Source organism: Sebastes fasciatus, chromosome 3, assembly GCF_043250625.1.
Source record: "Sebastes fasciatus isolate fSebFas1 chromosome 3, fSebFas1.pri, whole genome shotgun sequence".
Classification (NCBI taxonomy): domain Eukaryota; kingdom Metazoa; phylum Chordata; class Actinopteri; order Perciformes; family Sebastidae; genus Sebastes; species Sebastes fasciatus.
The window spans coordinates 18,564,919-18,579,363 of NC_133797.1; the positions used below are offsets into that span (position 1 = coordinate 18,564,919).

The 14,445-nt window shown below is 40.2% G+C and overlaps 1 protein-coding gene across 1 annotated transcript; it reads left to right on the forward strand.

Annotated features, from left to right (window-relative positions):
• The first annotated feature begins 1,237 nt into the window (after nt 1-1,237).
• Nucleotides 1,238-13,710, forward strand: LOC141764308 (SWI/SNF-related matrix-associated actin-dependent regulator of chromatin subfamily A member 5-like). The gene is made up of 24 exons (XM_074629401.1): nt 1,238-1,495; nt 4,218-4,331; nt 4,423-4,589; nt 5,146-5,246; nt 5,348-5,448; nt 5,556-5,735; nt 6,684-6,839; nt 6,942-7,073; nt 7,229-7,297; nt 7,404-7,513; nt 7,625-7,851; nt 8,313-8,434; nt 8,548-8,700; nt 8,835-8,967; nt 9,108-9,256; nt 9,360-9,482; nt 9,574-9,681; nt 10,058-10,171; nt 10,282-10,404; nt 10,508-10,640; nt 11,390-11,508; nt 11,689-11,901; nt 12,016-12,126; nt 13,221-13,710. The coding sequence occupies exons 1-24, from the start codon at nt 1,409-1,411 to the stop codon at nt 13,284-13,286; spliced, it is 3,111 nt and encodes a 1,036-aa protein (XP_074485502.1). The 5' UTR covers nt 1,238-1,408; the 3' UTR covers nt 13,287-13,710.
• Nucleotides 13,711-14,445: the final 735 nt, after the last annotated feature.

The window sequence follows — 14,445 nt, forward strand, 5'->3', positions numbered from 1 at the left end:
AGATTCAAGATTCAAGATGTTTATTCAAGATTCAAGATGTTTATTGTCACGCCGGTTATACAGGTACAATCGTGTGAAATTTATATTACATTTACATTAAAATAATAAGTTATATTACATTTATATTACAATTACATTATAAAAGGAAATACTTTGTACCAGGGCATATTAAGAACATATACATTAACAACATAAGAACATATACATTAAGAACATAATCATCATGCAGTTGTTGAATTTTGGGTGATAAATTCAGTGGTTCTTCGTGAAACGATGTTTTTTGAACATTATCAATCGCAAGATACATTTTTTTTTGTTAAATTCTCATTAAGATATTTGGGAATTTCTGAGACGTTTTTGTACAATTGGTGTGTTGCATTCCAATATCCTTTTGGGGGGTCTCAGGGCGAAGTTGGCTTTGTTTATTTGTTTTGTTTATTTGTTTTGCACAATTTAAGACTACACAACATAACAAACATTTTTTTATGAATAATATACAGTGCAGGAAGAGGCAAAAAACCCACTGGGCTTATCTGAAGCCTCCACCTAGAGACAAGATAAATATAAAGAAATAATATGACTACATAATAGTGATAACAAACAATTAGGACAAGATATATATAATAACAACAATAACAATACAGTAAGTATATCAAAAAAGACAAGTGTGTGTGTGTGTGTTTGTTGCGTGGAAGTGTATGGTTAGTGTTTGTGAGGAGGATATTGATTTAAATATCTATAAAGACTTCTGGGAAATCGTAACCAAAAAACAATGTGAGTGGGAAAAAATAAAAAAGACAGAAACAGATACATGGACAACATGGGGAAAAGCAATTACAAGACAGCAATTAAACGACACTTTAAGCACCTTTTGAAACATTTGACAGATGAACAGTTTATTGGTCTTTTGGTCGAAAATAAATCGACTATAAAATGAACTCTGCAGTAACTTTATTTCTTTTGGTGTCCCTAGAGCGAGAGTGGTACACTCTTTTCCCCCTAAACATTACTTACACGGGTATATATTTTCTTTTTAAATAAAAAAAAAAGAAGTTATAAGTGAGTGAGTTTACGTGAAACCAAGTCTCGCGATAGGATGGAGCGCACTCGCCGGCGCTGTGTGAACCAAGTCTCGCGATAGGATAGAGCGCCCTCATCGGCGCTGTGTGAATCAAGTCTCGCGATACCACGCACTCACCGGCGCTGTGTGAACCGCGGGTACCCGAGAGAACACTCTTTGCTAGCGGGAACGTTGCTGCCTGTGACCGACCAACCAACGTATGTTTCATATAAACAACAACATAGTTCTCATCTACCGAGAGAAAGTTCTCAACATCTTATCAACGGCTCTTCTACGGGATCATAAAACGGACGAGATCTCCGAACCGAAGAGGAAACATCGTTCATAATGTCTGAGCTGCTGAGCTGCATGGAGCAGCGGGAAGAGCCGACTGTAGTAGCTGAAGGAGCCGCAGCAGCCGGAGGAGCAGCGGAGGTAAGACGGTTATAATGATGTATTGTCTACATCTCTCACTTAGCCGGGACACAAGTCTAAAAACTCTCTTACTAACTTGTTCCTCACACATGTTAAACTTTCACTCCGTCAACTTTGCACTACTAACTTTTTACTAACATGTTTTGCACTATGGAACTGTGATGCTGGAAACTTGAACTTCCCTCGGGATCAATAAAGTTACTATCTATCCATCTATCTATCTATGTAGTGATTTGCTTGTGACTGTGATCCGGATCATGGAAAAAACCTCGTGAAAGTAAACGAGCAGCGCTCAGCTGTCCCGTCCGCCTCTTTGTTTTCAGTGGGACAAGCAGCAGCAGCAGCAGCAGCATCAATGGCCTTTAGTAACCGAGGGCTGCTGCTGCTGCAGCGCTGCATGTCTGCTACTTGCTACACTTTGTGTTGTTGATTATTATCCTTAATAATGAATGGATGGGGTTTTCAGCTGTGCAGTTGAAATAAGATCAAGTGAAACAAACTTTATTGATCCCACGCAGGGAAACTGAAATGTCACAGCAGTTGAAGTACAGGAACAAGACACATAGTATAAGAAACTGTAAGGTTTAGAAGTTAATTCATATATTAGAGTTAAGTTACTAAAAATATATTATTACAAAGTTCATTATTTACATATTTATGTTTACAAGATTATTATTTACATATGTACAAATATTTACGGCAGCATCTTTGAAATAGTTATAATAATATCTTGAATCTGCCTGTGAGTATCTTCCTGACATTTACCTTAGGGTCTTTCCCATTAGTGCTTTTATACGGCTTGACTCATCGACTCCTCGACTCGCGTCTTAGTCCCGCCCCCGGGAGATGCGAGCGGAGGAGGCGAGGAAAAGACTCGAGGAGAGAGGAAACGAGTAAATATGTTTTTAGAGACATGAGACGTCATTTCCTCTGAAGCGTCACGTGAAGCGACGTCCGTTTCTGATGACAGCAGCAGCTGATAACAGCTGGATCAGCTGTCAGTTGGCTTCAACAGCTGTTTATGTCTGAACTGATCTAATAGTAATAAAGAAACAGAGTTATCAGAGCAGCAGTGTTTCCTCTCTGTAGCCTGTTACCTGTTTAACAAACACCTGCACATGAATAACAGCTGCAGTCTGTATTTCTACTGTGGACTGAGTCCTGCTTAGAGAACCAGGAACCATCTCTACTGGCACAATATCTTTATATTATTTATTCATTATTAGCATCTGTATTAATTTATATTCTGACAGTAGAAGTTATGTATTAGTCTGAATGTTTGAGGGGAAAGTGAAATGATATAACTCGTATCAAACCCGACGCTCAGGAATTATCAGTTTCACATGTGACTGAATGGAAATGAGGATAAATTATGTAAAAGGTATAAAAGACAGACTCCCCTTCTCTCTCTGACTTTAACTGGATACTTAATAAAAGTGAATGAGTGAAATAACAGATCATCAAAAGAAAACTCTTTCTAATAAATGAAGAAAGTTATTTTAAGTCTGTTCATTGTCAGCTTTTATAAACCCCTCTCAGTGTCAGACTCCTTCAGTGACGGTGTGTGAAGCAGAGAGACTGCAGGTCCTTCTGCTGCTGGAACACTTCACAATCAACATGGTCCGTTTGCTGTTCACACCTACAGTTAACACAGATTATAACTAGACGGTGAATCAGAAGACAACTAAAATATAAAACTGTTAATCTCTGATCTGTCTTCACTCCGGTATGAAACTCTACTGATGTTGATGTATCAGATCAGTCTGATCGGGCGCAGCGTCCAATCAATAACTGATATCCAATAAGGGGGCGTGTCGGTCGGTGATAAACTTCCGTGCAGGAAACACTGGAGGATGCACTGGTGTATCCTCGCTCATAGCTCCTCCAGCAAGCCTCCTCGCTCCTCGATCCTCGCTCCTCGATGCGCATTTTATGAATTGGGACGTCCTTCAAGATGGAGGATTGAGATCGATTTCCGGGTCACAGCCGGAGGATCGAGGAGCGAGGAGTCGAGGAGGCGAAAAATGCTGAAATGAGATGCAGCTCTAGTCCAGGTACTTCTGGCCTCTGATTGGTTAGTTCTACTACATGTGAGTTAAGAACAAGGAAGTGTTGTTGTTGTTGTTGTGAAACTGATTGAGTGGTGGGTGAAATGTCTTGTTGCTGCAAAAAGCAGTGTTAGCAGCATGAAAAGCTGTAAAATCTAGGGATGCACCAATACTGATACTGGATCAGATATCGGGCCTGACTATGCTGACTCATACTTATACTGTAATTTGAATTCCTCTCAGCATCAAAACAAACCCCACGATGGTTGACCGGAAAACCCCCCGGCAAAACAGGAAGTGACTGATTGCCATTGCCTGCTTATAGGCCATAATACTGAATCTATTTTGGATTTTTTTTTGGTTCATTCAAGACCGACAGTTGTGTTACACTCACTACTTTGAATTAAAAAAAGGATTATAAGGACAACATGAGCCTCTTTCACCATAGGTGAATTGCAGCAAGTTTAAAACTGTACCCAGGTAAGATGGCCACCATATGGTTCCATCCTGGAGTGGCAAGTCATTAGGACATGTCACATCTACTGTTTTAAATCTATGGCTGGCAGTTTGTCTAGACTGTTGTTGTTGTTGTTGTTGTTGTTGTTGTTGTTTTGGATAAATCTGAGGTTAGCCACTAAACAAGACTGTTTTCTGTATACTTTTTTTCTGCTCAGGGGAAGTCTGATTCTTCAGATGCTGGAAAAGAGTCGTCTTCTGATGCCGGGCCCGACGGACAAGATGCCTCTTCATCCACTAAAGATTCTGCTCCGGGGTATGAGGAGAAAGTGGTAAGGACACTTTTACTCTAGCTTTCACTACATGGCTCACTACTCGTGTGTTCTTGAATATGTTAACAAGACTGTCTTCCTGTGTATGCAGCAAACAGACCGGACCAACAGATTTGAGTACCTGTTGAAGCAAACAGAGCTGTTTGCTCATTTCATCCAACCAGCCGCGCAGAAGACCCCGACCTCCCCCCTGAAGATGAAGCTGGGACGTCCTCGCATCAAGAAAGATGAGAAACAGAACCTGCTGTCTGCCGGAGAGTGAGTACACGTCCACTTTAGGGATGTCACAATACCAGAAATCTAGTAGTCGATACCAATACCAGTGAATTTCCACGATTCTCGATACCCAATTCGATACCACGGTAAAAAAAAATAAAGGAAAATTATGATACTTTATTCCTCAGATATAGGTCAATGACTGTAAGAAATCAGTAGAGGCTGTACACACTCACACGCACTCCCTCTATATATATCCTCAGCTTGCAAGCAATAGTTTAAATTCACTGACATGGTGACAGCCCATTAGACCATTCAATATTTATTTAAAATGCAAATGTTATATTTTGATGACAATAAAAAAGCACCACTTTCCGCATTTGGTGTTTGTTAATTTCGGACTCTGATTACAGGCATCGTACGGTACCTTCGGTACTGTAGAAAAAGAGTACCGTCACGTTTTTAGAATTTTGGCATTGACATGGTGCCCAAGTATCGGTTCTCGTGACAACCCTAGTCCACACATATGTATTTAATTTTAGGAAGGTTACTGTCTTTGTGATCATAAATCATTGTTTTCTTTTCTGTGCTTCAACAGCAACCGGCATCGCCGCACCGAGCAAGAGGAAGATGAAGAGCTTCTGAGCGAGAGCACCAAGACGACTAATGTCTGCACTCGCTTTGATAACTCTCCCTCCTGTAAGCAATCACCTGTTTTTATTTCGGCCCGAGAGGAGGGTATATTGGAAATGTGTATGACGAGCAGAAGTGATAATAATGCGTTTTCTTGCCTCATTTAGATGTCAAATGTGGAAAAATGAGAGACTATCAGGTCCGTGGTCTGAACTGGCTCATCTCTTTGTATGAGAATGGCATCAACGGCATCCTCGCTGATGAAATGGTCAGCACCTTCTCACAGTCCAAACAGTTACCTCTACATTTATCTTACAATATTGTTGTATTTACCTGTACTGCTCCATCTCACACACACACTCTGCTGCTTCTCAGGGTTTGGGGAAGACTCTGCAGACTATTTCCCTGCTGGGTTACATGAAGCACTACAGAAACATCCCCGGTCCCCACATGGTGCTGGTGCCCAAGTCCACCCTGTACAACTGGATGAACGAGTTCAAGAGATGGGTGCCTTCACTCCGCGCCGTCTGCCTGATCGGAGACAGAAAAGAGAGGGTAGGCTGCGTCGGAATATTGTGATTGTCTAAAAAAATAACTAGAAATACTCGCCATGATTTGATGTTTTACTCTGTAATGCTTCTTATTTGTTTGATTTGTATGTGCTCGTGTTGTAATGGGAATTTGGTTTGGCCAGCCATAAAACATCTTAGCATAGTAGGCCTACTTTTCATTCTGCAAGTCGGGTTTTTTGTGCATAATCATGTGCACAAAAAACCTGACTTGCTTTTTTGATCACAGCAATGCAGTACATAGACCAATACACTTTGAACTGGGATTGAATGTGTTTAGTGATATGTACCAAAAACAAAATAACTGATATAAGACTTAGGTAAATTACATGCATTCCAGGTTACACCAGCTTGATTTTCAACATTATTTATTAACACTTTAGATCATGTAGTTTGTTTCCCTGGTGGGTTATAGTGAGTATTGGATGTATGTAGCGTACATCTTAGCAAATGTGTGTTAAACAAATGAATTTGACGTACTATGTGTGTGAAAGTAAGAAAGGGGAGCGAGAAGTTGTCAGAAAATGGTTAAAAAATGTCGATCAGTGTTTCCCAAAGAACAAGATGACGTCCTCAAATGTATTATTTTGTCCACAACTAAAAGATGTTCAGTTTACTTTCATAGAGGAGTAAAGAAACCAGAAAATATTCACATTTAAGAAACTGGAATCAGAGATTTTTAACTTTTTTTTCTTAAAAACATTCTCATACCGATAAATCAATTATCAAAATAGTTGGCGATTAATTTAATATTTGACAACTAATCAATTAATCGTTGCAGCACTAGCCAAGATCGTTTCTTAGGTAGACAATCTGTCACTGAAGGCCAACTTTAGCTTCACCAATGAAAACTAATTCAGGTGTATTTGGTTTAAATGTCATATATCCAAATCTACACTTGTAAAACGCTAAATGTTTTTGCATTGATTTTTAGAATGCCCTGATCAGAGACGTGCTGCTGCCTGGAGAATGGGACGTGTGTGTCACATCCTACGAGATGCTCGTCATTGAAAAGGCGGTGTTCAAAAAGTTCAACTGGAGGTACTTGGTCATCGACGAAGCCCACAGAATCAAGAACGAGAAGTCAAAGGTCAGACAGCCGCTGAAACAACATGGATATTTACATATTTATATGTCAGGACAACTTAGCGTTTTTACAAGATTTCCTAATGAAGCAATTTATTTCTCACAGCTGTCGGAGATTGTGCGAGAATTTAAGACCACCAATCGCTTGTTGCTGACTGGAACACCCCTCCAAAACAACCTTCACGAGCTGTGGGCTCTGCTGAACTTCCTGCTGCCCGACGTCTTTAACTCTGCAGATGTAAGAATTGCCTAGAAATGCACAAGATCAAGAGCAACTTTCACCAGAAGATAAACGCACTTTCAAGCTGGATCCCTTAGTTGTTCTGATGTGGTTCTAGTCTGTTAATTAGAAGAAAACTGCTCTGGTACTAATTAACTGTTTCCCCCCCAAAGGATTTTGATTCCTGGTTTGACACAAACAACTGCCTGGGCGATACGAAGTTGGTCGAACGTCTTCACACTGTAAGTAGTGAATTTTCCTTATGTCAACTTCCAACTAGGTACATTTGAAGGTGTGTTACTCTTATTTGGGTTGAAGCACTCTTTTGACCTGCCGTTTCTTGTGTAGGTTCTGCGTCCTTTCTTGCTTCGTCGTATAAAAGCCGACGTAGAGAAGACTCTGCTTCCGAAAAAAGAGATCAAGATGTATGTGGGCCTGAGTAAGATGCAGCGAGAGTGGTAAGCAATCCTTAGTTGAGCTTTAACTTGTTCTACACCGCTTGAAATTAACTGGATACTGACATTAAAAACTGTTGTGCACTAGTATGTAACATTAACTCATGTACCCAGGTACACAAAGATCCTGATGAAGGACATTGACATTTTGAACTCGGCGGGTAAGATGGACAAGATGCGTCTGCTGAACGTTCTCATGCAGCTGAGGAAATGCTGTAACCATCCGTACCTGTTCGACGGGGCCGAGCCGGGTCCCCCGTACACGACTGACCACCACCTGGTGGTGAACAGCGGCAAGATGGTGGTGCTGGACAAGCTGCTACCCAAGATGAAGAAGCAGGGTACGTAGATGCTGTAATTTCAGGAGAATGTATCGTTATTATCTTAAGATATAGTATTTCTATTACAGATTATACGATGTAGAAGATACTGTCAAACAGAACAACCCCTGTGTTTATCAGTCAGTTGTGGTGGTAGTAGTATTTTTTTACTTATGTAAAAGTACCAATACAACAATCTTAAAACACTCCCTTCCTACTGTATTCAAATCTGTATTCAAATCTGTATTCATTTTTTGGACTCCTCTAATCTTTGCTGTACTTACTTTCCACTACTGTCATACATCCAACCGCAATCCAACACAAGTGTATGTGTCATCTTTTACATAGTTTATATCAGACCGAATGGAGGGAAACACATCTGTAGCCCACACAGTACATTCATGTAATAGATAACTGAGTGAAATGGCTGCTTTTTTTTCTACGTTCCTCTGACTGATTCTACCGTCTTTCCTTCTCTCCAGGTTCTCGTGTGCTCATCTTCAGTCAGATGACCAGGGTGCTGGACATCTTGGAGGACTACTGCATGTGGAGGAACTACGGCTACTGCCGCCTGGATGGCCAGACGCCGCACGAGGAGAGACAGGTGTGGTCTTATGAGTCATATGAGAGATTTACTTTGATATGCCTTTCTCAGGAAACCATAAGATGACTTTAGTCAAATAAATTTCATCCTCCTGTATCTTTGTGTGTTTTCAGATCTCTATCAACGTATTCAACCAGCCCAACAGTCCCAAGTTCATCTTCATGTTGAGCACCAGGGCTGGAGGGCTGGGTATCAACCTGGCTACAGCGGATGTGGTCATCCTGTACGACTCAGACTGGAACCCCCAGGTCGACCTTCAGGCCATGGTTAGTACTCTATCCTTATTCAGTAGTGAGGAGTTACAGGATCTGATTTGCTTTTCATAAAAATGACAGTGGGGCGATGTAGAGCGTTGAGTTCAGATGCAGGTGACATGATAAATTTAATCTCATTATTTCAGGACCGAGCTCACAGGATTGGTCAGCAGAAGCAGGTGCGAGTCTTTCGTTTCATCACTGAAAACACAGTGGAGGAGAGGATTGTGGAGAGGGCCGAAATGAAACTGCGCCTGGACTCCATTGTGATCCAGCAAGGTAACTCCTCTGTCCTGTCTTATTAGCAGCCGCAATTCTTCAGGTATCTGTTCATAAGAGAACATCTGAGAAATGCAGATTACCAATAGGTAGTTAGAGATTTGAGTAAGCCACTAAGTTGTCTTCTCTGTGTTTAACAGGAAGACTTGTGGATCCAACCGCAAAGAAGCTGGGCAAGGACGAGATGCTGTCCATCATCCGTCACGGTGCCACACACGTGTTTGCCTCCAAAGAGAGCGAGATCACAGATGACGACATTGATGCGATCCTGGAGAGAGGTGAAAGGAAGGTGAGTCTGGATGCATTAAAAAAATATATATATATATATTCTTTTGTGTATCCAGCTTTTAAATTTGCCATAACATTAACACTCTGATTTTGTCATTTGCTAGACTATGGAGGTGAAGGAGAAGCTGTCTTCACTGGGCGAGAGCACTCTGAGAAACTTCACCATGGACACAGAGAACAGCAGCGTGTACAAGTTTGAAGGAGAAGATTATAGAGAGAAGAAAAAGGTACAAAGACAAACAACATCACTATTCAGATATTCAAACATCATGAACTTTTGAGTCTTTACCCGGTTTCCCCTCTTGCTTCTTCATTCAGGTCATTAGCAACTGGATCGAGCCGCCCAAGAGAGAAAGGAAAGCCAATTACGCTGTGGACGCCTACTTCAGAGAGGCTCTGCGAGTCAGTGAGCCCAAAGCACCCAAGGTAGGGACGCATCACTCTACAAACACCCTCAAGATATAAGGCATTAAAGGGCTCTATGTAGAATCAGAAATTGTTTGTTAACAGTGACACCTGTGGCCGATAGTCAACGACAGTCAGCGTCCTGTTGTACGCGCTTGTGCTAGTACTACTTAGACGCGAGCGAGCATCGGTCAAAACAGTGAGGCGGCACACACGAGACTGAACGTGATTGACAGGCATCATGTTGATTAAAGTTAGCAACAAATGATTATATGTGTAAAAACGTACATACAGTCCCTTTTAATGCCACATAATGTGTAATTACAATGCTCTTATTATGGATGGGATGTTATCCTAGTTGAGGCATAACATTTGTTTGTTTGACTCCATTTCCCAGGCTCCTCGTCCTCCCAAGCAGCCAAATGTCCAGGACTTCCAGTTCTTCCCTCCACGTCTCTTTGAGCTTCTAGAAAAGGAGATTCTGTTCTACAGAAAGACGATAGGCTACAAGGTACAAAGATGTTTTTTATAGATGAGAAATAGGTTATTTGTACACATTTGGTTGGAGTAGGAATGTTTTTAGAAATGTCTCTAAGTCAGTCTGTGGCTGTGTCTCTTCAGGTTCCCCGTAATCCAGAAATGCCAAATTCAGCGACGCTCCAGAAAGAAGAGCAGGGGAAGATCGATGAGGCTGAGGCTCTCTCAGAGGAGGAACTGGAGGAGAAGGAGAACCTGCTGCAACAGGTACTGACTGATGATTCTCACTAAATACAATCTGGCTGGTATGCCGCAAGTCCAAATTGAATGTTTTGTGTCCGGATCTAGATTGTGCATATTTTCATTGCAGGGATTTACTATTTGGAACAAACGTGACTTCAACCAGTTCATCAAAGCCAACGAGAAGTGGGGAAGAGATGATATTGAGAACATCGCCAGAGAAGTCGAGGGAAAAACTCCAGAGGAAGTCATGGAATACTCTGGTAATGACTCATTTTTTTAATCCTCTATCGCACTGGTTGTGATGGGTGTAAGACAACTTTTTTAAAAGAAATGGTACAGTTGTATATCTCAGCATTTCATTAATTTCTGTGAAGAAAACTAAATTAAATTATTATTTTTAATGTTTAGATTATTATTTAGAATATAAACTTACTGGTAAAACACATTTTGCAGGATAAGGGCAAGGTGAAAACCTGAACACTAGTTATAATCACAGAGCCTTCCCTCTCTGCTAAACAGCCTCGTCCTGCATTAGAAAAGTACGTTAAACAACCAAAGAGCTGATCGAACAATGGTCAAACGTCAGGGACGAGAAAACACAGAATTTGTCCAAAAAAAACTCTTCTAAGTATGAATGATTGTAAAAAAAAAATACACAAAACAGAGAATTGGATTAAAAGTCCCTAAAAAATATCAGGAAATATTCACAGGAAATAATTTGCTCAACATCTCAAACTTCATCCATATTGTTTTACACAAACTTCCTGCAGTTATTGCGTTCACCATTTGGTTAATTGTACAGTTTATGAGTTGTTCTGCACTGTTATTGTTATGCATTGAATATAATATGAAATATCCACAAAATATGTCACTTAGTCGGGGATTGTCAGGTTACGCAATGATAGAAAAGGTGTCCCCTAAGGAAAAAGGTTGGGAACCACTGCTCTAGCTATCTCACATGGAAATGTTTGATTTCTTTGCATAAATTCCTGCTTGTTTTTTCGTCCAGCTGTATTCTGGGAGCGCTGCAATGAGCTGCAGGATATCGAGAAGATCATGGCCCAGATAGAGAGAGGAGAGGCCAGGATCCAGAGAAGGATCAGCATCAAGAAAGCCCTGGACTCTAAGGTAAGCTGACTGTCAAACTACTTGGCTATCCATTTGCTGCTTAAACTACCAAATTAGCTCAAGTCTCATTGATCTTTGCGTTGTAACTCTAAATCTTGCTCTGATCCTTTAATTGTCTCTTCATCACATTATCTGCTCCTCCTGATTAATTCATTAACGCTCCCTCATCTCCTCGCGCAGATCGGTCGCTACAAGGCTCCCTTCCATCAGCTCCGTATCTCCTACGGCACCAACAAAGGCAAGAACTACACGGAGGAGGAGGACCGCTTCCTTATCTGTATGCTACACAAGCTGGGCTTCGACAAGGAGAGCGTGTACGACGAGCTGCGTCAGTGCATCCGCAACTCGCCTCAGTTCCGCTTCGACTGGTTCCTCAAATCCAGGACTGCCATGGTAAACTTTGGCTTCTTTATACTATTTCTCTTGAAGTTTTTTGTTCTTATATGCATGATTTTTTTTAACAAATGTTGCCTACAAATTTTTAATTGTTTAATTTTGTGTGTGTAGGAGCTCCAGAGGCGATGCAACACCCTGATTACACTGATCGAGAGGGAGAACATGGAGCTGGAGGAGAGGGAGAAGGCGGAGAAGAAGAAACGCGGCCCAAAGAGCACCTCGGTAAGTTACAAATCCATCTCGTACTACAGGAAGGAAGCCACTTCTATATTGATGCTAACTAGAGTTGTTCTGATACCGATGCCAGTATTAGAAATGTGTCCCGATACTGCCCAAAATTCAGTATCGGGTATCGTCGAGTACGCCAGTCTATGCACCGATCTGATACCATAATTTATGAACCCAGAAAAAAATCAACCTGTTTAACCGGAAATCAGTTCTTCTTCGCTGTCGCCCTGGATGTATCGGCCGATACCACAAGTTCAGGTATCAGAATCGGTATCGGGAAGGAAAAAGTGGTATCGGAACATCTCTAATGCTGACTGAGTTGTTCAAATTCAAAATAATATTTGTCTAGGGCTGAGTTTCTGAACAAATATTTGATATCTTAGATTGAGGAATAATGGTTTTCCTCAACGCTTTGTTGTGTCCAAGGTTATAATAGTTTTGAATTTTCAATTTGTTTTTATTTTAGTTTTGACTTGTTGATTTCATTTTAGTTTGTTTTTTCAGAAAGGTCAAGTTTTAGTTTTTATATTTTTTGTTTTACAGTAGTTTTTGTTCGGGCCAGGTATAATGTCTCAGAAGTATGTAGCTACATAAACATACAAAATACAAGTGTAGGAATGGCCATAATGTTTAGTCTTCGCTCTACTTTAGTGAAGCAGTTGCGTCATAGCGCCATCTCCTGGAATGTTGAGTCTGTTCAGTTTGTGTGGTTCAATGTCACAAGAGTTGATGGAAATACATGCGGTCTCCTTTTTGCGGTATTTAATTTTTTTTACCAGGCAATATAGCTTCAGTTTAGTTTTTCTTAAGGAATTTAGTTTTTATTAAGTTTAGTAAAAATAGTTTTCACTGCTTATTTTCATTTTATTTTACAATAATAACCCTGGTTGTGTCTGCTTGGGTTTGTCTAAACTCACAATGACTTTGCCAAAATTAAAATACTAAATTAAATACTACAAATCTGACGAGGCGTTCAATGAGACTGTTGGTACTTCAGTATTTCGATACTCAAAGTATAATACATGTTGGCTACCCAGCCCTGCCTTTGTCTGGAAGGCACTGACGTTTATCTTTCTCCTCCTCTCAAGGCCGTGAAACGGAAGTCAGAGGCAACCCCAGATGGTCGTGGACGCAGGAAAAAGCTCAAGTTGTGAAGCTGTTCACAGCTTTAATCTTCTGCGTACAGTGTCAGGATTGCAGGGCGGCAGTGAGCTCCGGTATCGTTAGTCCTACTAGTGTTTGTTTTCAGGCTGTGATAATGTACTGTGTAAAACCCCCCCCAGATGGACTGACCTCGTTGTTTTAGGTTCAAGGAAATGGTCCTTTACAATCCTGCCTTGTCACTTAACCTAAACACTGCAGCTGTGCTGGTTTAGTCTTGTTTGCTAGTCCTCTTTTTTACTAGTACTTAACTGAAATAAATGTATTTATGCCTGTTGGTTGTACCACATTCCATTGCTTGAATTGAAATGTACCCTTTTTATTTTTAAGAAAACATTTGTTCTTTTATCTTCCTATGTGAAGTAGAAAATGTCTTTTTGAACGTCACAAATAAAACTTCCCGTTTTTAAAAAAAAATGCTTGTGAATAAGACAACTGATTCAAAAAAGGACATTTTATATTTGGCAGTTGAAGTGTACAGACATCCAAACTCTTGAAATTGACAAAAAAAAAATTAAGCCGTGAAAATCTACTAACAGTTGGCACATTAAAATATACTGTCACCTGTAGAAGAATAATTTTTATACTGCACTTATTTTTTCAGGACTTGATCAACAAACCAGAAAGACGTATAGTTCATAATTTTTCAAGTTTCACCAGGGTGTAGTAATACCTTTTTTCCATAGTCCTACATTGATATGTACACAGATAGTTTTGCATCCGATTTCAGCCACATTGACCTGAAATTTTTAAAAAAAAAAAGAAATCTGCATTGTTAAAGACTTAAATGACATTTACAATCCCTTTCAATGACACTATATTGGTATTGTTACTCAGCAGTGGGCAGGTATACTGCAGGCTTTTTAAAGCACAACAGTTAAATATCAATACTAAAAATCATGTATCACATTATCATTCATTAAGGTCAGCTTCAACTAACATTCAGTCCATTTTACTCTCTACAAAACAAAAATAATGAACACAGTGAATTACAGTAATAAAAAAAAAAAATTGGTAGCCTAGTTATTTTTAAAGGAGGAACATAGAAAATTATTTTCTTTCATGAAATTTAAACAAGTTGCCATTTACTTGTGAAATAATTGCATTTAGTAAATTGGGATTTTCTTTCATACATTTGCAAACACTGGATAA